The sequence below is a fragment of the Polypterus senegalus genome, chromosome 11, assembly GCF_016835505.1.
Source record: "Polypterus senegalus isolate Bchr_013 chromosome 11, ASM1683550v1, whole genome shotgun sequence".
NCBI classification, from domain to species: Eukaryota; Metazoa; Chordata; class Cladistia; order Polypteriformes; family Polypteridae; genus Polypterus; species Polypterus senegalus.
The window spans coordinates 34,532,049-34,556,126 of record NC_053164.1 but is presented as its reverse complement, the minus strand read 5'-3'; the positions used below and the strand labels follow the sequence as shown (position 1 = coordinate 34,556,126).

The following is a 24,078-nucleotide window of genomic DNA, read 5'->3' as shown; positions in this document are numbered from 1 at the left end:
TGTTTTTGTTCATGCCTTTTTTAGAATTAAAAGAAAAACATTTATTAATTGTGAGATATTAATACAGGCTATTCCATAGAATATTTCAATTTATTTACTCAAATAAATACACCTTCTTGTGAATTTTTGCAGCAACAAAATGAAAGAGGAAGCTCCATTAACAATCAGATTTGGCATCTAATTAAGAAATTATCTAGAATAAAGCTAGTCCACTGTGGCTATCCAAGATGGACATTGCCAACATTTGCTGTACAAGGTAAATAATAAGTTTCTAATTCAGTGAGATTCATTGTCAAACTTACATCAAGGGAAGCTTCTGGGACTTCTCCAGAACCAGCTGGTCCTGGTGGAATTCCAAGACCAGAACCAAAGGAATTATCATTTTGCCCATGAACGCTCATAGTTGCCTGTTGAGGCCGAGCACTCTGAGAGGAGGAGCGTGCATGAAGGGGAGGACCAGCTTGGCTGCCAAGATGAGGATTTCCGTGTAAGCTTTGCTGTTGTAATGGATTGTGAGATGGGTCCAGCCTTCCCGAATGTGACATCTGTGTAGCAAGTTACAAGAGAAATAGTTACGCAAAGCAATAAAACAACACAGAACAACCTAGGTAGCACATCTGAGCTTGTACTTGCATTAAGACTAAACAGGATACATGCATTAAGACGCACAGGAAAAAGACAACTGAAAAGAACTGAAGTGACTTTCATGTACCAATTCACTAATGGACTCTAGGAATCTGCAGTGTTCAATTATATTTTTGAATTAATAAAAGTGAAAAGTATATTAATAAGACCAAATATAGTCTCTTTTTCACACACACACACACACACACACACACACACACCCACCCATTGGAGAGATGTGTGTATATTAATACTTACAACAATTGAAGAAGTCAAAGTCAAAGCGAATTTTATTGTTATCTCAACCATATACAATTATACAGATAAGAAATGCCTATTAGAGAATCCTTCACTAGTCATGCCAGGATTTCTTGTCGATGCAAAGACCTGAGAAGCAGACTTGTTTAGACTGAACAGCATTACTGTGCATAAGTAACAGAGTAGAGATGGTTTCTATTCAAACAAATGCATCTACTGGCTGTGATTGTGTGCGTCAGACAAAGAAATTTACAAGAAAGCATGGTAGGTAAATCCATCGGTATGATCTCTGCTGTCTGTAACTGCAACCTATCTATATTTAAGCAGCTTCCAACAACTTACTTGGGCATATTAGAATTTATTAGAAAAGTATCAATGTAAGGTTTACTGACCTGTCCTGACAAGGGGTGACCAAGTGGCTTCTCAGGGGTCAACAATCCACTTGGCAAGTCAGACTGATATGAAAGAGGGGGTGGTCCAGGAGTGAAGTCACCTAAGGATGGAGTGCCAGGGTTGTTTGAGGGGAAGTCGGTGAAATTTGGCTGGTTCGAGTAGCTTGAATCTGTAGGAGGAAAAGAATATAAATCAATTCCGCTACAACTTTTATAACCACATCTTTGTAAAATATGAGGTAACACTGGCGAAGGCGACATGAGACAAATCACTCAAAGATGCAAAAAACTTAAACTGTCTGCATTGGGGATGAGTAATGCAAGTCTAGTTGGTAGTTTTTTTGTTCATCAGTTTTCATTGTTTTTTGTTATAAATCTATGCCTAGTATTATTTTTAATTAAGTTCCTTTTTAAAATAGCTTCATATTCAAAAAAACCTGTGATGGTTTTCCTGGAGGGTGAGAGGTGTGAGAACAGAACGCTACAGTATAGATGTCCTAGTAAGTACAGTCGGAACTTCGTATCTGTGGATTCCACAACTATGGATTAAAAATATTCTGATAAAAAAATTCTACAAAGTTCCAAAAAGCAAAACTTAAGTTTGCAACATGCCCAAATGAACTGATGTGTTGGCATACCATCCTCTAGCCCCACGCTTTTTACAGATCCTCAGTCTCTCTCCAGCACTCATTATTTGCCTCACATCTCATTTGTCTGCTGCTTGTGTTTTGTGCACTCTTCGCTTCTGTAAATAACTGGCTCCTAAAAAGCAATTACATGGTCCAAACAAGCCCTCAAAGGCTAAGAGGAAGTATAAAGTGCTATCTCTTAATGGGAAGACATTGTTTAACATATTATACAAGGGGGGACCCAAAAATTCCAAGAACCAGTCAATAGCACAATGGAAGGAAGAAGTTACCAAATAAGCGGATACGTATCATATTCCTACAGTCTTGTTAATCAGTCTGTCAAGTGACACTGTGCTGAGTTGATCACATTCTACAATCATGCGTGCGACTTCAATGATTAGATTTCTCCGAGCCGAAAAAAAGCAGGTCAGGTCATACTGAACATCAAGAAATGATGACTGCATTTTTTTTTTTTTATTAATGGACATGTTAATACAACAGTTTCCTCATGAACAGACTATTAATCAGCGACATAATACTGAACTGATGAAATGTCTGCGGGAAAGCATTAGGGAACAAAAGCGAAGCGTTTGAATGATGCCACAGGCAAAGTTGCATTTTGCACCTTGACAGCTCACCTGTCAATTTTTTGTTCTTCAAATTAAAAATGAGGCTGAAGGAAATCATCATAGGAGGCCCTACACACAGTAGTAATGGATGAGTACAAGAAATGTTTCTAGAAATGGAAGTAGTGCTGGAACAAGCGTATGGCAACTCAAGGAGAGTATTTTGTCAGTGACTAAAATGGAACTGCTGTAAGTTGTATAAAAATTTTTTTTTCCTTCCCAACAATTCCAGGAACGTTTAGGTCCCCTCTTGTAAGTAATATAGAGATGATTTAAACTATACAGGAGGATATGCATAAATTAAATGAAATTACTTTACCAGTTTACATTTGGGACCTGAACATCCGCAGATATTGGTATGTGTAGGGTATCCTGGAACCAGTCCCCTGTGGATACCAAGGAACGACTGTACTAGCATATTTGTGTGGAGAGTCACCAAAAGGCTGCCCCATTATTGCAGTATAAAATTTTCTTTTATTACAAGTATTTGTACAGAACTCTCTGCATTGTTGATTATATTAAACTATTTATAAGGCATTAAGTATTGAGGTTTAATTAGAATTATATCACAAAAGCAATCATCCTCAAATATCAGATCCTGAATAGTGCCAGGTGATTCAGAAATCTTGGAGTACAGATCAACACTTATACACCTTAAAAGAGGAAAAATAACATTCACTGCTAAGTAGCTAGAATATAGAATTATATAAGCAGAAAAGGTATGTAGGGAGTTGGCTCTTTTACAGGTTACAAATTAACAACTGATCAAGATTTTCTTTCAACAAAAACCTACAGCCTTCCAGGTGTGAACTTGTTAAAAACAAAACAAAAAACACAGTCTTTCTATTCTGCAGGAGCTAAAATGAACAAAACAAGCAATTATTGTAAAGAATAATGACATTACAGTTAATATAAGACAACTTCAGTGGAAGACAATTTCAATATGTTCACATGCTGTAGTTCCTATCCACTGCAACAAAACTGTTCTGGGTAAAGATTAACAACCTCCAGTAATACACCGAGATGGAGATTCAGTAAAGCATAACTGCAGTGTTAATGCATACTGGAACTATTATAGGCAAAAGTCTTTGTAGCATGAAATATTGCTATGCTCCAACACTTTCAAATTAATAAACAACTTATCATTAATTAAATACTTTTTTATTGTTCTGACTAAAGGCTTGCTTCAAAAGACCCTGTGTTGCTGAACCAGTACAAATGAAACACTGCATTTTATTATCTACTCAGTCACGTCAGAATGCAGCAGCATGTCACATAAACCCCCAGACAGCAAATCAAATATATCCAGACATCTGAAGGTAATTAAGAACAGGTGGTTATTTGTTTAAATTGCACTAGTACAAAGTTAAGAGAGTTTGGAAGTCTAAAAAGCATATCTAAGTAACACCATGCAGCAGAGTGCAGACCGAGTATAATTTCCTGGGAAGAATTACATTCTGCATAAAAGCCAATCCATCAGCAGTTACTATTCTAGGAACAGAGAAGTGGAAGACTTTCAGAGATTTAGATTCTGGTGAAGTAACATATTGTTGCAAGCAGGGATTCCATGATGTTACAATTAAAATAATTCTGTAATGATTGTTATTGGTTTTGAGCTTAGGGGGTCCAGAGTGATATATAATTGGACATGTATTTAACAAGAACAAAAGAAAAGAGATCCAAATAGAAAGGACTTTTTCCTGATTTAGTTGTGTTGACTAGTGTTTTATGGGATACAACCTCTGCTGTTAATAGCAACAATAGAGCCTGAAATAGTGATACACACATACTCACTAATATAAACAAAATAGAGCTATAAATTGGTATACAGTACATAGCAAAATTAGCAAGTCTTACTCTGGCCTGCATAGTCTGGTGTGGTATTGCTTCCCCCTGGTGGCAGAGTAGGGTATGGAGAGGAGCTTGGCCCAAGAGCTGCAATCATCTCCATAACATTGGGCATGATCATGTGACTAGGACTCATACTTCGACAGCGCTTGGGCAGTGGTCCATCTGGGTCCTCCTTGATATGGAGATCAGGCTTAATGGGGACAGGTTTCCAGCTGCACATAGGATCGATGGTGATTTCCTCATAGTCAGAGCTGCCAAAGACAAGAAAGAGTTTTAAATACCAAAAGGAAAGTCACCTTAGTGATAACACTATAATTAAATTATACCACTGGATTAAAACTGGCAGGGAATGCTACATTACTGAGAAGATTAGAAATAAGAATTCCTTGGAAAATAGTTTGGAACTTGTCTGTTTTATCAGATTGGCTGCACAAAATTATGTCTACACAAAGTAAAAACTGGACATCGTGGTTTAATTGATATATTTCATCATGATTAAATAACAAACTTCAGCATTAATCATTTACAGCAGCTATAGAATGTAGAAACACCTAACGCTACCTTCAACACCAATACTTGAAAAGTAGCTTTGTTCTAGGGCACCCTGTAACACGCTTCTCTTTGTAGTGGTTTATCTTACTTATTTACCGAGAGAAATGTACTTTGCTTCTTGGCACTTACGAGTTTGTATACGTTATAAGGCTCTGAATGATACTGACAACAAAGTAAAACACTATGCTAAATTTGTTCCCATGATAAAAGGTAGATCAGTATGATTCATGATAATGAATGTTGTATAACGAGTGGCATAGGGTTACCAATGCCTGACAATATTATTTGTTTCTTGAACTCTGGTTATTTTAAGACAGGGCTGCAGATTCCCCAAGTCTATCCTTCCAGTATCAGACATAAAGCTGGAAGCCACCAATACACTGCAGAGTGAAATCACCACTGGGGTGTAGAGAAGAATAAAATCATGGTGTGCTACAAGACTAATTTAGTGTTGCCTGTTAACCTGTTCCAGATCCCGTTTCTGCCATCTAGGGAGAAACAGGAGTAAACAGAAGAAATCCTAGGGAAGCCAGTGCTCTAAAGCTTCAAGGCAGCTGTGCTAACCACTGTGCCACTTTGCACTCTGAAATCTGAAAAATACAGGAGACAAAATGAAAACAAGATGGCATATCTTCCTATATGTTTATTTATAATAGCATTATTGCACTTACTTCTGGATATAAATAAGGATTCCCAACATGTATTGATCCACCTCCAACCCTTCCAACAAAGCAGTTTTACTAAAAAATAAGAGCAAGACAGAAAGGATATTTAGTTAGGCATATTACCAACATTCAGGACATCTTGGTTTTATGCTGACCTGTCCCGACAGTCCTCTTAATGTTTTTACTTGAGAAAACCCGCAATTCCCCACCCCCAACTTTGGTGTGCTACCTGTTCAATAATAGAATTTACTTTTTCATTTCTTTCTATAAACATCAATGTAGCTTAACAATTTTCATTTATGCATTAAGTCATTCGACTAGGCTTCCTCTTACAGCTCTAAAAACACCTATTACAGAGCCATTCAGTGATTCATTAGTGAAAGTAGGGTAGCTCAGGCGGAGGTGGTTTGACACAGGCATCTGTCATCATTTCTTTTTATATCATTTCCTTGCCCACGTGAAGGAGCGCCTACTCCTTAACCCTTTTTCTGTTATAAATGCACTTGCTAAATTTTCTCCTTTTCATCTTCTTTAGTTTTCTTCTTTACAGTGGAAATTTTGCATATATAAGCTCAGACTATGGTTTACATATTTTGCTGTGACGATCCACCAATTCACACCAAACTGCTGGCTACATTTTTCTATAATGCACTCTCAGTGAAACCAAACTCACAAGCACAACCTGTACTTTGTACTTCTGTATTTTCCTAGCCTGGAACATTAAGGGGAAAATTAACTAAAATTTACACCCAAAATATACAAATGTCTCTTAAGCATTTAAAACAGTCTGTGATTCCGTAGTTTATTTTATGTAGTCTTTGTTATGGTAGTCCAATGTTTCCAGTGTTAAGAGTTGGAGGGTTGAAATGTGAAATTTCTCCACGCTACAAAATTCTTTTATCTAACCAGCTTCTTTATGTATCATACACAGGAGACAGAAACAGGAAAATGCTGTATATTGAGACCTAACTCTAAAATAAACAATACTGCGATCCCCAAATGTTGAGGAATATTAACTGAATTAAATTTTGTTTACAATGTTTATTGATTAAAAATAATGGATTGTTGTAGCCAGATATGTTTGTTGTAGGATGCCGACTCATCTAGGTTTATCACATGGATTATGTTAAATTGGTCTGAAATATCATTACATTTCAAAGAACATATACAGTGTGTTTTGTTAGTTCTTCAAAATGAACAATTTGACAGGTGTTTGCAAGTTTACACATACACGCACATATACTCTACATTTTGTCTAGAACAAATCCAAACCTTCAATAAACCTGACTCATTATACTATATGAAAAAAGAATCGCCAGAATATAATAAATTATCTTTAACACAGAAAACAATGGTTATCATATAATACATTTTTTTTTAAATTAGAGGAGATTAAATGTGGCATCCATCATGGATCAGTACTGGGGCCAATATGCTTTGTAAATTTCTATAAATGATTTAGATAGGAAAATAAATTAAAGTTGGTTAAGTTTGAAGATGATAATAAAGTAGGTAAACTAATTAACACCTCAGAGTCAAATAATTATTGCAGATAGACCTTGAAAGAATTTGAATTGGATAGATATGTATCAGATAAAGTTTATTTTAAATAAATATAAGGGTTTACTCATTATTACATATAAGAAAGTAGTAAGGGGTCTAAAACTTGAAAACACTTCATAAAAAAACAAAAGACATTAAAAGGGCTACTTTGGATGTTATAAAGTAATCTGTGTTGAGCGCAAGTCAATGTGGTTATGGTTCGTCTGTACAATACAATTATGATGGCATATCTATGTGCAAATGACAAGGTATCTCTGAATGAGATTACTTTTTTTAATTTAAGCAAGCAGAGAATAAAAGGTGACATGACAGAAGTTGAAGGAATTAACAGGGTGGATGCAAGTTGTTATTTGAAAACAAGTTCTTCACCAAAAGTGGTGTGGCACACAAGTAATCTGATTAGGGATATATTAAGAAGTACATCTATATGCATGGAGTGCATGATATGAGTATCAAAAGTAGAATAATAGATAGTAGCATTTTGTTAACTTTTAAAAAGAAACAATAAAGAAAACAGCCAAAGTTAGGTGAACAGAAGTTGACAAGCTAGTTTCATCTAATTTGTGAAAATGTTTCTGAAATTAAAAATTTCACAGTGTTGGAAAATAGCAAAGAAGTTTATATTCAGCATTTTTTTGGATACTTCAAGAAATGCTAAGGCCATTTAAAGCACACTTTGTTTGCATGTATGCATATCACACTGTAAATAGTATTACTGAAAGTGCCAGAGAAATAAAATAAACTTAACAGAATGCTTCTTTATAGCTCAGCTTATCCATGGCAGATCAGTTCTTTTGACACTGAGGACTTTATAATATAATGAGTCTGAAAATTATGGTTTGAAAAGTAGTTTTCCCAATCATGTAACAGAGGTTGTGGACAAAAATTAAGCATCTACACGTAAGATTGATTCATATACTACAGCTGGCATCTGTGTAACATGTAATTTGACTCCAAAGAGATCAATGTAATTTGACTCCAAAGAGATCAGTGAGCCTGGGTAATTTGAACAAAATGCACAACCAAGAAAACTTATGTGAATTTCCTCTGGCAAGTGTGTCAGAATCATTTAACTTATTTATATTTTGCTATATACATATGTTAATGAATTTACTGATCCTAATTAATCCAAATGCGAAGGTGCTAGGGGCCAAAGATTATCCTGACACCACTGGTACTAACCAGGAACCAGCCTTGAATGATGTACCAGGATATCACAGAGTACACTCACTTCCATATCCACACTTTAAACTAATGCACATATATTGGGTTGTAGAAGGGAAACCTGAACACCTTGAGACAAAATCCATGCAAAGTCTGACTAGGCAAGGATTTAAATCCAGTTTCATAGAGCTCTGAGCCAGCAACATTAAACACGTCTCTACTGTACCTTGCTGTTTTTGATAAATTCATCTATATGTGTAAATAAAAATTAGTGTAAACATGTAAACCTGCAGATGTAAATAGGTGTAAAAAGTTTAAATTCCGGTAAACACAATGAAATTATGCTAAGGTTCTCTTCAAAAATGGGTAAACTCCAAAAATGAACTTCATGATTAGAATGTATGAAGTTTTACATATTATTAACAAATATCCTAAAACTTGATATAGATATTTTGTCACAATGTTCTTCATCCACCACCTAATCATTAGTATTAATTAGAAAGGCAAAAAATATGTAGAGTATGTCAATGAGCCTTTTCAAAGTATAGCGTACTACTGACACGACATCTGAAATATGAGTGATTCTACTCATTGTGCTACTGAAGGAAAACAGCAAAATATACTGAAAAAGCAAATATTTGCATTGTAGGTATATAAAGAAACTGAATTCCAAATTCAGTCATTTCGGGCATTACAGCAATCTAATCCAGAATTTCAGGTGTTTAAAATCCTAAATGAAACTAAACACCCACATGAAAGTCACTGATATGCAACAAAAACTTAAAAGAAGAATAGTGTCACTCTTCATGATAAGCAGATACATAGAGAACAGTATCTCTACAAAAACTACTTACTTGCAAACAGGGCAACGCCAGGTTCCTCGTTCACAGTTCAGTTGCAGATAGGACTCAAGATCAAAGCACTGCAAGTAGTGGAAGACTATAATTACACATGGCTGCATTTTTTTTTCACAGGTAGTATTCACGAACATCTTCCTATTCCAAGTACTGTCCATACCTGTATATGTCGACAGTCATGCCCACGGGCAGGCAGCTGGATCCGACGGAATGTAATGGGACATTTCAGCGACACTTTGATGGCAGTCTGTTCTACCCCATCCTCACCGTTAAGTCCAGGGGTACCAGGTATTGTTCCACTACTGAAGTTTCTTTTTACTGTGTTAAAGGTTGAAAGAAGAACAGTAAACAAACATGGCTAGGGATTTAAAAGAAAGTTTGTTAATGTGGGAGAAGTGCACAGAGGGGACGTGATGAGAAAACAGGAATATTCAAAGATACAGAAGACAATGTAAGGAGACAGAGAAACACAGATGGAGAGGCTGTATTTACAGACAGACCTTCAAAGATTTATTTCAGATGCTACAGTTAAGACAAAAACTCACTCTTGGTGATACAGTGCTCTGCAGGAAGCAGGCGCTTCTTCATTAAACCTTGCAGCACTGACCGTACAGAAGGCCTGTGGACCAACTGAAGTACAAACAAATGCGACTGGAATTGAGAGAAAGAGAAAAATGTGGTGAGGGGAATAAAAAAAACTGTGTTTACAATTTAAACAATTCTGAAAATAATTTCAAAAGAATTGAAAAGTTTTTTTAAAAAGTTAATCTCTTAGAATTATGCCTGAGTTCATTTTCTATCAAAAAAGCAAAAATTACAACAAAGTACCATGAATTTAGCAATTTTTGATGTATCTTATTAAAACATAATTTAAAAATTCCAACATTTGTAAAGTCATTTGGAAAAACTTGACCAAACGTTTTCAACAAATCTATTATTTACCAATACTACAAGTGGTTTGGGCAAAGTTAAAAAAATAACCAATCAATATTAGTTACCATTAACATGGTAAAAACTGGGGCAAAAAAAACACTGAAGCATATACTCTGCCTTGTTAAGAATCATATGTCTTTGTCTCTCATGTTATTTACAACAATACAATGTTTCACTAAAGAACATATATAACAGATAACTGCCTTTTGATTTGAAAAAGACTTTAGATTCAGATTTTACAAATTCGAAAGTGTCAGAAAGTCTTTTGGTTTCATAATAAAGTCAGCCATACATTCTTAAACCCATTTAATTAAATTAATGGACAGCAGGTGCCTGGTTGTATAAGACAGAAGGCAGAAATCAACACTGAATTGGGTGCAAATCTACTGCAGTCTGCTTCCATTGGCCAATTTAGAGTCACCAGGTAACCTTAATGCCAATGTCACATTATATGATTTATAGTCATAGGGTATGTTAGACTTACAGACTAAGTTGCTGATGTCGTCGACGCTGGACTAAATTTCACTGGGCGTGTCAAATTATGTTACTGCATACCAACTTTCCAGGTCTGTCATGCTTGCCCTTTTTTCTGACAAGTAATAAGTGCTTGATGGAGCCAGTGCTACATGACGGGTTAACAGGTAGGGCGAGTTCAGCAACAATCTGTTCCCTTTTATTTTCTTTTTTCTCTTTCTGTCGTGGTCATGTCATGTCATGTGAATTTCCCCTTGGGATTAATAAAGTATCTATCTGGTACGTAAAACACTAGACATCAGACAGGTGTTCTTCTCTTCTGTTTGTGAAGTCCAAAACACCTGTGCTCCTTATTCCTTGTCACTGTACTCTAAGTATTATGCCTTTGAATGAGCAATCATTGGTAGTCAGATGTCATGGACGCACAGGCTGCCCTTATGGCTAAAGACAAAGCTGTCATGTTGAATCATGGACTAGATGGAGTGAGACACTGGGTATGTCAGACTAGATGACTGGTCCTCAGAGGAGCATGCCACAGACTGCCTCGAGTGCTAAGATTATGTGCTGTGACTGAAGTCAAGTTGGAAAAGTCATCTAAAGTGACATAGCCTTAAAATGAACATCTTTGGAAAGAAAGTGGAAATACACAGGGAGAATGTGCAAACTTCACACAGTCAACAACCGGGTATAAGCTTCAAAAGTACATTTTGACTAAATTCTGCATACTGCAGCTACCTTGATATGTTGAATGACTGCAGGCTTATTGAACATTTAGTAGAGTACTTAATAATGCAATTAGCCCTTTTTCAATATTCTGACATCAAAATCAATGTTCTGTGTCTCAAAATCTGTCCTCTGGCACTTTTTTGTTAATATGCATATTTACTCTTATTAGGTATTCATGTTGAGATCAGAAATTTTAATTTTTGAAAAACAATAAGAAACACAGGACCAGATTTAAAGAAATGGTGACACTGTATACACATTATACTACAATGTTTCCTAAATACATATACATGTGAACAGGGTAAGTAAAATGTACAGAGAAATCAAGAACAAAATCCATATAACAAATAAGAGTTTGGGCCTAGCGCTACGGTTAAGTTAAGATAGCTTAATGTTTTTTTTTATTTATGTCTCAGCTAATGGAATAAAAATAAAATACTCATTGCATAAAGAAATACCAACCTAATTAGTTTCAGAGTTTTGTGAATGTTATAATATGTTAGAGAGAAAAAGAAGTTGCAACTTACACAACAACAGGCTGTAAAAGAAGTTGCAACTTACACAACAACAGGCTGTAAAAGAAGTTGCTACTTACACAACAACAGGCTGTAACTGTGATCTGAATGGTGTTGCGGCCAGGCTGGCATACATGTTTCAGATACAGCGGTTTGTGGGAAGTCTTGTTGTCTCCCCTCTCAATGGTCAGAGGCGTTGCATTTACGCTGACCTGCACAGATGCTGGCCAGTTTGTGTTCATCTGCCTATCTTCGTGGTGGTAGCATTTAAACTGCAACTCCAGATCAGGTCTGGAGGGGGAGACAGACACAACAGTTTATCAAATCGTGGACTAGACATTTTTCAGGCCATGGAGAACAAGAGAAATTTAGTATTCAAGTAGTCAGAATATTTAAAATATACTTGCTCAAGTATTCTCTAAACCTTACCTCATCATCAGTGTTTTGTAAACCGTATCACGCAGCTGGAAGACGTGGTTGCTAACAGCAAGATTATGCTCCAACCGGAATGGCTCCAGCACAACACCATCTCGCACTGGAAAGGTCAGCCGGAGGTCATCATTGGCGCTACCTGAATAACAAAATAAAAATTGCAAAAATTTGCTAAGCTGCAACAAAGGTGACAAAAAAAGATACCATTAATTTATATCATCTGTACCATCTGGTGGTGGGGGTAGCACACTCATGTTGGGTTTGATGTCTGGTAGAAAGGGGGACTTTACATCTTGTCCTGGAGACATGTAAGGTGGGATGTTGGTTCCTGGTGTCATAGGAGGTGTTGGATTACCTGGCAGAGGGGAGCTGGGATACCCCGGCATTGCACGGCCAGGCTACAAGGAGAAAAAAGGAATGGTTACTAAATATTATATTGTGATAAACTGACCCTCTACCCATGGACGCTTAAATTATTTTACATAGCTTTGCACTACTCAGTACAAGGATCACCATTATTTTAAACTAAATATATCTTAAAATCCAGGAGGTTAAAGAAATAATACTGATACACAATACCACCTAACATCTTACAGACCAAAGAGAACACAATCCACTATTTAGAAACTTGTGCATACCCCATTAACAGCTGGCTGGTTGAAGTTGCCGTAAGTGCCTCCTGGTAGGTTATTTGTCTGTCCATTGAACTGGTCGGCTGCCTTTGGGAGAGAAGGTTTACATGTTATTAAAAAAAAAAAAGTTTAAATGTCTGCCTGTGAAAGATAAAACAGGTTGTGTGTGTGTACTACACAATGTAATATTGTACGAAAAATAAATGTCCTTTTATATATTTGAGGCAAACAGAAATTTTTGCAAACCTTCTTAAATTTTTAGCACTTTACCCAATCTAGGATTAAGGCTATGTCATCTGAATCTGGTATAGTATCCAGTTCATAGTGGTATTTTTCCTTGCCATTATTCTACCCTAGGTACTCGAGGTTACATCCATTTATTTTCTTTGTGTACTTTTCCAGTACAGAATCACAGGGAGCTACAGATGGCGCTGATCCTAGAGAAGGCACAAGTTCATGGTGAGGCACACTTACTATACACACACACACACACACACACACACATATTCAGACACACACAGTGTAAATTAGATTCACAGTCTGGAATTAAAAGGAAATCTTTGAACTGTAGGAGGACATGCATGCAAATATGACACACACGCACAGAACAAATTGGGGTTCAAATGCTGTTGCTTAGCTAGTATACCCTCTGCAAGTCTCCACAGGTTATTAACCGTATATGATTTACTTTCTAAATTAAGTAATAATAATAATAATAATACATTTTATTTATATAGTGCCTTTCCCATGCTCAAGGCGCTTAAGTAAAGATTAAGACACCTGCCAGAAACTAGCCATTAACATGACAAATTCTAGAATCATTAACAATTCACATTTTTTGCATTTTAAGTTTCAGATAAAGCTGTCATTTGATTGTTTTAATTTGCTGTAAACTATTAGGTAAACAATATACAGTTAACAACTATCTCACCTGAGGTGAAGACTGTCTATTGTTAGGATGCTATGTAAACAAACTCTAATCAAACAATAACCCCAATGCTAGTCTGTCAATGGAAAATGAGATTCCACACTCAATGTCCCACCATACCTTGTAGTACTGCCCAGAATTTGCAGGAGCTGAAGGGTACTGTCCCACATTTATAGCGCCTTGCTGCACAGGCATCCTGTGGCCAGGGTATGAAGGCGAGGGTGCAGAGCGCTGAGGGGCAGCAGTATGGTACTGCACAGCAGTCGCATTTCCAGGTACATAAGGATGCCCGGGGTAACCCTAATATGTTGAAAAACAAGACAATGGGAGATAAACACTTTACAGATTAAGTACAGATTGGATCTCTTAGGCTCTGTCCAAACCAAGGCATTTTCATTTTAAAACGCACACATTTGTCAATGTTTTTGCCTTTCAGCAAAACTACCCCTTCATTTTCGACCTCTTAAAATGTAGACTTATTTTGTGGCCCTTCCCTGATTGGATTCTGCTCATTACAGCATTTCATTGAATGATTGGTCACCCTTCACAGAAGAAAAACATCTTCCAATATAGCCAGCATAAAAGAGTTGCTTCCATCATGCTTGTTGTACTGCTTACCTACTGTATATACAGTACATCTAAATTATGTTTTCTAAAGTTTGAATGATGCATACATATGTAAAAAGCAAATTACTTACCACTTGCTACACTTCAGCAATAAATCATGTGGTCAGTGTCATTACCATTGTAAAAAATTCAGAGCCCCAAAAAAATCAGATTATAAATAGCTCAGTTGACAGCCTCTGAACAACGTTTATTACTTAAACTGTAATCTGTTCAGTAAGGAGGAGCACATTCCACAGCAAAACTAATAAAAAGGAAATAAAGTGGGTGGGTGTAGAATTTAATTGAGCTCACAATATTACAGGATGGAGAAAGCACAATACAGTAAAGAAAAGATATGAATGCTTGCTGCCAACTGAGTTAGTTTTACAAATGTTGTTTGGTACAAGATTCCTTCTTTTTGCTTTTTGCTGTGGACAACTTGTAATCAGTCATTTCATGAATTAACATAGAGGTTTATTTTAGTGTCACTTCACTTACTTTGTTTTTATTTAATGACAACACGATTGTCACCAGTTCTGAAGACTGTTTACTTTTAAGTGCAATCAGCACATAGTAGTCTGGCTGCTTAAAGCATTTTTATTTTCTTTGAATGTGCTATCAAGAGTTCTGCCTGTGCAGATAGTTTTGAAAGTGCAAAAAGCACACAGGAATCTGATTTTCACAGGGCTCTGATTTTTTCAGTACACTCCCTTCATGGAGTTTGCTGATGATGTGAGCAAGCCCATTGTATGCCAAGGCCAATGCCAAGGTCGAGGACTCTGTCATATGCATATTTAGGCATTTCAGGGTAGACAGGGATTCTTTTGTAAACAATGTAAAAACTACAGTATGGTTAGAGATTGTTTTTGTTTAAAAACTCATTTAAAAAAAATGCAATAGTATAGATGTAGCCTCTGTAATTTAAAACACAGCTGCCATCTTTTTCAATCTCTGTTGGTATCAGATGAGCTCACCTCTCCAGTGTAGGGCCTCTTGAGGCCTTGCTGAGTTCGGGTTGGCATCTGCTGAGCTTGAGGTGGCCCTGGGTAGCCAGGGTGCTGCTGCATTCGTTGGCCCTGTGTTGCTGCATATAAGGGTCCAAGACTTGACGGCCTGGAAGGCCCCATGCCTGGGGGACCACGAGGTGCCGAATGGGGCAGAAACTGGCTGTTATAGGAAGCCGCATTGCCCATCTGCAAGCAAAAACAAAGAACTTTTAAGCAGGAGGGAAAAAACCATCTGCTAACATCCTACTGTAAAAAGGTATTTTATTTTTACAGGCTTTCCATCTGACACTAACAAAAAGATCCAACTCTTGTAGACTTCAACCAGGAATCTGTGGAGCTCTAGAACCCAGCCTGATAACAAACCTAATTACAAACTTACACCACCAGGGGGAGCAGGTATTTCTCTAGGAACAGCCATCTGAAATTTGCTATAGGAGGCGTGGTCTGCCTGGCAGACATAGCACAGTGGTTGCTTTGTTTGGTGTTTACTCCTGCTGGGTGCAATCTCAGTAGCTTGAAGAAACTGGACGGCTTGCATCCTGTTTCAGCACCCTGGGGGTGGGGGTTGGTGTAGGGCAATAGGTACACTGAAAGAAATGTTCCTGAAGCAGTCTTGGTCAAAGATTAACAGATGGAGACAGGCAGCAATTAATGTGGTACATGCTGATGAAGTTTCTTCAGTAGTATTTATTGTAAAATTCTGATTTCTTGTAATTTTGTATCTGTTCTATAACTTGCATACTTACAGGACCATATTGGCTTAGCTCCTGATTCTGCTTCTCTTGCAGAGCTGCTACTGTAGCAGTGGCAGTAGCGGTTGCTGTTGCAGCAGCCGCAGCCACTGCAGCTGCTGTCGCTGCCTGGGTGAAGTCTGTTGGGGGTCGGACGCCATGGGGTTGCATGCCCATAGAAGCAGGACCAGTAGGAGCACCAGGGTAGCTGTAAACATAGAAAAATAGAGTCGTTTAAAAGCAGCTGGTCACGAGAGAAAGATTGAGTACCAGAAAAATATATATTCCTCCATTGTATTTAGCAATTTTATGTGTTAAGACATTGCTTACCTTCCCCCATAACCTGGTCCACTAGGGTATCCCCCTCGACTGTACATGCCCTGTTGCAAGTAACTCTTACTGGGCACAGGTTCCCCATATCCTTGTTGATTCATGAACTGTGGAGAGTTCATTGCTGGGTTATTGCCTGGTATCATGTGACTTCCACCAGAGTTTCCTCCAGGGACCATTGGGTTCCCCAATACCTGTTGAAACACACATGCAGAAAGGCAGACAGATGGAAAAAAAGATTATCAAAATACTCTATTTTATCAACGTAAATCTTTGTTAAATTACCAATTTTCATGTACATTCGCAATTTGAAAAAAAATGCAGAAGTAGGTGATGTTCTCAATGAATAAGAGCTGAAAAGATGTGCAGGTCTTTCTACATCATAAACATTTATTTAAAAGTGCATTTGGACTTATGAAACCTACACAACCAACTACAACAGGGTTCTGTCAAGAACCGAAACTCGAGAGCTTGTAGTTTACAAAATGTGTACATCTTTCATAGGTCCTCAAGTTGATTAAAAGTCTAAGATAAAGTAAGCAGCTGTACATAAAGACCCAGCAAAATTGTTTGTGTGGTGAGTATGACAGCAGGATGCTCAAAAACAACGCCAAGCCACAGAAGTTCACAGATTACTTGTCACATATGTGTGACGTTAGGACGCATACTGTGAGAAATGCTAGTGACTGGTTTTGGATAACATGACAAATGCAAACAGAAGTACCCAAATAAGCTGGAATACATGTTGCTGCTTACCTGGCTGTGGGAGCTATTGGTCACGCCCCACACTGTTGTTACCACAGACAGTGATCCTGTTGGTTGGTTGCTGCCTTGCTGCCACGAAACAGAGTCATATGGGAAGGAGCCGTCACTACAGAAGAGACAAAATGATAGGCACCATTAGTAGGCTGCTCTGTAATATAACTGGTGTTTTTTGTTCATTCATAGAGCTAACTATGACCAGGCAGGATAGCTTTTAGGAACCTCTACTCATGCAGACCAAAGAACTTTAGAAAATAAATTAACAAGCCACAATGTATATAAAGGGAATGATAAGGTCAGGTTTAAAGAATACTTGTGCTCTCCTGAGATTCAATGCCGGCAGAGTCAATCAATGTACTCATGCTGCAAAGAAAAAGAAACTGTCATTGAAATCTCATGAGAAGGGGAGAACGTCTTTTGATGAAATACTATATGCTGTTTCTAGCTTAACCCAAAAGGGGTACAAGTGCCTATAGCTATACTTTTTTTTGGCTAAACATTCATAAGTACATTCTGATAATATCCAAGGAGGACTAATTGTTTTCAGATTTTTAATGCTTTGTTTCATTTTACAGTAATATTGGCATTGTTGCTTAGTGGTTAAGATAGTGGACTGTAAAGCATAACATTTGCATTGCTGGATTTGCCTCTACCACAGAATAACTTGCAGTCTGACAGTGTTACTGTTGTTACTGTTGTTACTGTTGTTTTGACATTAGAAAAAAAAAAACTATTATGTTATAAATTGTTGACTCTTTGGAAGAAAATGTCAGCTAAACAAATAACATTATTTTTCAAATTTAATGCTATATTTTGAGAATATATTGTTCTCAATTAGCAGGCTGAAGCAGTCATGACTGTTTTCATTGCTCTGAAGTTCATTCCTTATTTCTGTTACCAAGGATTTGGGCCACTGGATTCACGTTTCAGTCTCTCATGGGGCTCTTAATGCTGCTACCAAATGTGATGCCCTGTGCTTCTTGAACCCTAGCACAACCTTAACCTCTTGGCACCTAGCAGTTTATGAACTGAACAAAAATCAGGGGTGAATGTGACACACACAGACTTAGACAGTCCTTTTATTGCAGCAAGTGCATATGAAAACAAGAACCAAAAATCAGTGTCATGCAATTTGAATAACGCAGTCAATACAAAAATGGTAACAAAAATAATAACGGCAAAAAGGAAAACATAAGTTCTATCTACAAATGTATACAAGACTGTAGCTTCTAGGGCTCTGCAATAAAAAATAAAATTCAAACACACAAAGAAAAAGGTTTCCTTCCTAAGAAGAATAATAATGAAAGTTGAGGAAGTTATTCAAATGAAATCAAAAACAAAAATAATCCAAACAGTAAAATAAGCTAATCACCTCTCCTCCTCATTTAAAGATTCCACTCCTCTAAGTAAATCAGAAAGTCTACTCCAAAATGCCTTTCGGCTGTCCTCTCTGCTACACAAATGATCAGAAGTTTGGATCAGTCAAAAATGACCCCTAGCATCTACACAAGCATTACACCGTCCAATCCCCTGTGATGCTTTCAGGAGTTTACCAATCACTGCAAATGCAGTGACACTAGCTATACTACATGTCTGCATTCCAATAGGAGCTCACTAAAACTATTTTTAAAACTTCCTTCTGTGTGCACATGACATTACTGTCAAGTGTCTCTGAGACTCTCTGAGCTTTCCCTGGGTCCTTTTCTATGTGTGCCAGCAACTGTTCACCCTTCTGCTCAAAAGCACCAGACTACCACCCAGATGATAGCAGACAAGGCCCACTCTCTTTGAGATCCACCACAGAAGCTTCTGAAAGCTGTTATTGAATCGCTAATACTAAAACGCATCTCTAATGTACCTATCCTGTTTCTACATTAAAATCCCTGTTACAGAACATTCATGAAGTATTTATTTAGGTTTGCTTCTCCCTTCTCTGAATTATCTTCAAAGTTCTATTTGCAAACTCCATCCACCTTGATGATAAAATCTTGAGCTTCTCTTTTTGGTTTCAGTTTATGCCTCTTCACTTAAGAGCTTCAACATTTCTTTTTAATCAATATGAAAGCACTGACATTACTAGTCTATACACTACATTGGTCTGCTGGTTAGTTCCATCTCGAATTATTATTCAAGTACTGTAACTATGAAAACAGTAGACAGATTGGGAGAGTATTGGGGATGTCCTCGTGTGGCCCAGTCAGAGCCTAGACCTACTGTATTTCCCATTCATAATCTGTTGAAAGATTTTTGAAGATAGCAGTCCACCAACGCTCACCATCCAATTTGACCGAACTTGAACAGTTCTGTAAAGAAGAGTGGGCAAATACTGCTCAATCTAGATGTACAAAGCTGATAGAGAAGTATCCCAACAGACCCAAGGCTGTCATTAAAGCAAAAGGTGGTTCAACAAAATATTGACATTAGTGGTGATCCTTTATTAAATCTCAGTATTTCTTGTTCTTTATTTTTTAAACTTTTTCTGAACTGTAGCTGTGATATCTTTCACTTGGATGTTACAGGTTGCATTGAGCAAGTAAAGCTGGAAAAAATATTGATTTGTGTGTTTTCATTTAAGGCTGTAAAGCAAAAAACATGGGAATATTTCGAAGGGTTAATTCTTTTCTATACCCACTGTAGATGGTCATTTTGGGAGGGAAGGACTGAATCGCGTGTCTGCCTGGGGAGTTTCCATCCAGGATCCAAAGCTGTTTCATCATGTAGTGGGTGTAGCAACATTCTGTACTAAGTGCATACTCCCCAACTGGACCTGACCTGACTGTAACTTTGGCTTTCACTTTTACCATGCACCATTCTTCATATTTTTATACTGTAATTTAATTTTAAGTGCATCTTTAGATGGCGTATACTGTTAAAATTGGTCAGGTATACTTTTACGCTCTTCGTATCTTCTAGTTCTATATTTCTGTTCATATTTATGTTTGCTATTTTGATTTGTATTGTACCAATTAGTTTGCATATTTCATATGGCATTGCAGTGTTGTTCTTCTACTGCAAATCACTTTGTGATAATGCTTACTTGTTAGTAACTTTAAAAAAAATGTTAAAAAAAGGTTGAGTTTCCAATGGCAAAGTACTTCATAGCTCTACAGTCTCCAGTCTATATCCATCTACAGTCTTTCTTATACATCCAAAAATGTTCGAGTTTGGTTAAGTGCAATTTTAAATTGGACTTGAGTTAGTGTGTGTGTTTGTGTGTGTGGATTAAGTCATGTTCAGAGAATGACCAGAACCATTTTGAGAATAAAGAATTCGTATTAAGTGGTCGTTTTGCCTGCAATGCAGTGTATTTTTAAGGTTCAGGTATTTTTGCAATCAGATTTGTAAAAGCTCAGAAATATTCTGTTACACAGACTAAAAAATGTGTATTGCCATCAGACAGACATAACAACAAATATATGGTTACAGGATGTACAATCTAGTTTCAGTTGGTCATCACCTGTAGCGAATAAAAGCAAAAAGGAGGGGTCACTGAGCTTGAAACAAGTAAGATAATACAAAATACTGTACATGTGGAAAGATTATAGCTTACAGTTACAATTTTATAGTACAGTCCTATTTAGTTAACCCTTATTACCCAGGATATGTCGTATCGCATACAATACTGGATAATTCAGTAGAAAGATCTACCACACTGTTAGCAGATTAAAGTGAAGTAAAGGAAGCACAATGGAAAGGCGGCACATATTTAGTCTTGCTGTTGAAGGGAGGGAGGTTTTAAAACCCACAGGAAGTGAATCACTTAGCAACAGGAAGTTAGACAAGGAAAGTACCGCTCACAGCTTTGCATGAACCTTGGCAACCTCTTCAAATCCAATGTTTCTCTAAGTCTTAAAGATGTCTGAAGGGCTTGTTATTTTTTTAAATGATAAGTGTATTAATAAACTGGTTCACAGTACACAACAAACTTTAGATTAAGCAGACTCAAGCCACAGAGGTGACATTCCTCATTCCCAGTCCTTACCTATGAGGCGTTGGTGGCAAGGTGGGTTTCATCGGGTTCATGGAATTCATTGGATGGTGTCACAGATCACTGGTGAGTTGTGAGGGACTCGTACAAGGGACCTCAGGAACTCATCAGAAGTTCAGGCAGCCTGAATAGAAGAAAGGAAAACTAATGTCAGGATAAGTAAGATGCAGGAAGTCATTTAAAGCAAGCACATTCATTATAACTTAATTTTTTATTATCTTCAGAAATTAGAGATAGATAGATAGATAGATAGATAGATAGATAGATAGATAGATAGATAGATAGATAGATAGATAGATAGATAGATAGATAGATAGATAGATAGATAGATAGATAGATAGATAGATAGATAGATAGATAGATAGATAGATAGATAGACCGACCACTTAAAGGATTTAATTCAGGCTACATAAATTTCCTAAAGGCCACCTTGTCAGTTTCTACTGACTGGAAGATGATTGATGACAACGACACACTTGTGAACAACAAGTGACTAAGATGTGTTCAGCAAAAATCTGGATTTTTAGCCACCAGATCAACTAATGATAAAACCTATCAAACGCAGTCTTGCTTTCCCATTGATTTTATCTTTTAGTAAGGCAGTGTTTCTTTTTATCACTTAATGGTGCTGATGTGTCTGATGTTCAAACTAACTTGAACTGTTTTACTTTAATGTTCCATGGCTGTGTTTGGTAAACACCAGTGGTACAAATCTTTATTTTGTTTTACTTTAATGTTCCATGGCTGTGTTTGGTAAACACCAGTGGTACAAATCTCCATTTTGTAACAGGTGATCACACAGCCCAACAATATACCAGTACTTATCCAAAAGTAAATAATGATTTAAAAAATAACCTTTATTTTAAATTGCTTATTTCTATAGCAAACAGCATCCCCAGGTGATTTTGAAGTACAGATGTAAAGTACAGCTTCTTACATGGATTATCAACAGCACATTAAAAGTCAGTTACACTGTGCAGGAGCACCAGCAACTGATGTGGAAGCCTTGTACTTTGATATTAAGCCGCTAGGTAACACTGCCTAAAGATAAGAAATTTAGTGCATAATGAATTTGCTATCCTCAATATTCAATTATGCACAATATTACCCATCTGTAAATCTGGACTACCCTAAGGCATAGGAAAATAGAGTGGCATTCCCTTCCCAATATGAAAGCCACAAACAATCATAGTCTAGTCTTTTGTTCCATGCCACAGAGGGGACCATAGGAGCAGTCTATCCTGCTTTCATCTCCTTGACACCTGTAGCATTTACTGGTTAGGGTGGAAAATACAGGCTCACTGGGTATGTTCAGACTCCCAAGCAGCTGCTCAAACTGCTTGAAATACCATACAGCCTGTGAAGCTGTAGCCGTTCTTCTAAACATATTCAAGATGTGACCCTTCACCCTATTAGTTCCATTTTTGTGAACACCTGGGATGCATGACAGACACAGGACGGGACTTGCTCAGTTATACCGCAGTCAAAGGATCCCTAGTTGTGCCATTCTACGGAAACAAAAAATGCAAAACTTAAGAAACAAATGAAAAGGTGCCGGTCAAATTTCCCTCAAGGCCGTTTGGTTAGCAAATGGGAAGACACATCCCACCTTCTCTGTATGTTAACAGAAACCCTCTGTTCTCCAAAGGCCACTGCCCACTGTATTGAGCTCAGAGCATGTGCAGCAGGAACACGGAGGTCTGCTGTAGGAAAACTTGGTGTTCTGCCCAAGCAGGAGCTGACGCTGCACCACTCAGACAGGAAATGTATACAGCTTCTCCTCTCTCCCACACAAACACACAGACACAATGCCGCCCAATTAACTATTGCACTGCACCTTCCTGCACTGGAGACTGCTAGAGGGAATCCCCCTCCCACTGCCCACCCCTCCACCATGTGAGCACCGAGCACTGCATTGCAGCCCTTGTTCTCCAGAGCGCCAAGGTAAGCATACCCAAGCAACATGCATGTCATACACGCTCTGCGGGCCTTTTACTGCAGAAAAGCATGCCAGACAGCATTCCTCAAACAGACAATTGTGCAAAGGAAACCTCTCACAAAATTAATTAATCTCCCAAGGTGCAAATCCTATTCCTACATTGCCATTCACTTGTGTATTAAATACATAGTAGGAGAGAGATTTACCAGGAGCAACCAGCACAACAACACATCTTGGTATGGCAGCCAAGACCTCTCTCACATGGTCAAGGTGAAATGTGGTCAGACCTACCAGAAAACTGCAATAGCACAAGTACAGAGGTGCAGACCACCTGGTACTCAGAATCATAAGAGGTTTACAAGTTATTTGGCATGTTTCTACAGCAGAAGCAGCTATTAATTTTTAACAAATAATTATTTAGATAATATACAAAAAAAACAAAAACTTTTTAAATAACAGAAAAAGTCTTACTGAATTGCTTGGGAGAAAAAAAACAATTTCTCTCTATTATAAAAAAAATCCTGGAGAGAAACAGTAGGGCGACGAGACGTGATCTTCACGTTAAGATCACAGAAGACATTTAAAAGACCCGCGAGTCTAAAGAGATTGGGCACGTAGTGTCTCACGGGGACCTTAAACATAAGACTTTGTGCCAAGAGATTGACCCAGGACCATCTCGCGGGACATAGAACATGAGATTCTTGCAAGACACGCCCTACTTACAACCAAATAAGAGCACGGGCAGCAACACACTCAGTTGTGTTTTGGCTTTGAGCACACACGGATCCAGGGCTCTCAGCGCATATAAAGCGTATATGGACAATACGTTATAAATGAAACGTAGACAACTAAGCGAAGAAGAAAGCAGCGTGGAGAAAAGAGACTTAAAAGCAC

General features: G+C 37.6%; 1 protein-coding gene across 1 annotated transcript in view; it reads right to left on the bottom strand.

Moving 5' to 3' along the window:
• Positions 1–203: 203 nt before the first annotated feature.
• zmiz2 (zinc finger, MIZ-type containing 2) overlaps positions 204–24,078 on the bottom strand; it is a 78,644-nt gene continuing 54,769 nt past the window's right edge. The window contains exons 2-18 of the mRNA XM_039768326.1: positions 21,240–21,369; positions 17,252–17,366; positions 16,496–16,689; positions 16,181–16,373; positions 15,402–15,620; positions 13,942–14,121; positions 12,900–12,980; positions 12,488–12,659; positions 12,259–12,400; positions 11,910–12,120; positions 9,727–9,832; positions 9,342–9,499; positions 9,179–9,246; positions 5,604–5,672; positions 4,387–4,631; positions 1,275–1,444; positions 204–545 (exon numbers count right to left, since the gene is read on the bottom strand). Coding sequence (XP_039624260.1) covers positions 219–545; positions 1,275–1,444; positions 4,387–4,631; positions 5,604–5,672; positions 9,179–9,246; positions 9,342–9,499; positions 9,727–9,832; positions 11,910–12,120; positions 12,259–12,400; positions 12,488–12,659; positions 12,900–12,980; positions 13,942–14,121; positions 15,402–15,620; positions 16,181–16,373; positions 16,496–16,689; positions 17,252–17,366; positions 21,240–21,289 — 2,700 coding nt within the window. The 5' untranslated portion in view covers positions 21,290–21,369 and the 3' untranslated portion in view covers positions 204–218. The remainder of the gene's footprint in view (positions 546–1,274; positions 1,445–4,386; positions 4,632–5,603; positions 5,673–9,178; positions 9,247–9,341; positions 9,500–9,726; positions 9,833–11,909; positions 12,121–12,258; positions 12,401–12,487; positions 12,660–12,899; positions 12,981–13,941; positions 14,122–15,401; positions 15,621–16,180; positions 16,374–16,495; positions 16,690–17,251; positions 17,367–21,239; positions 21,370–24,078) is intronic.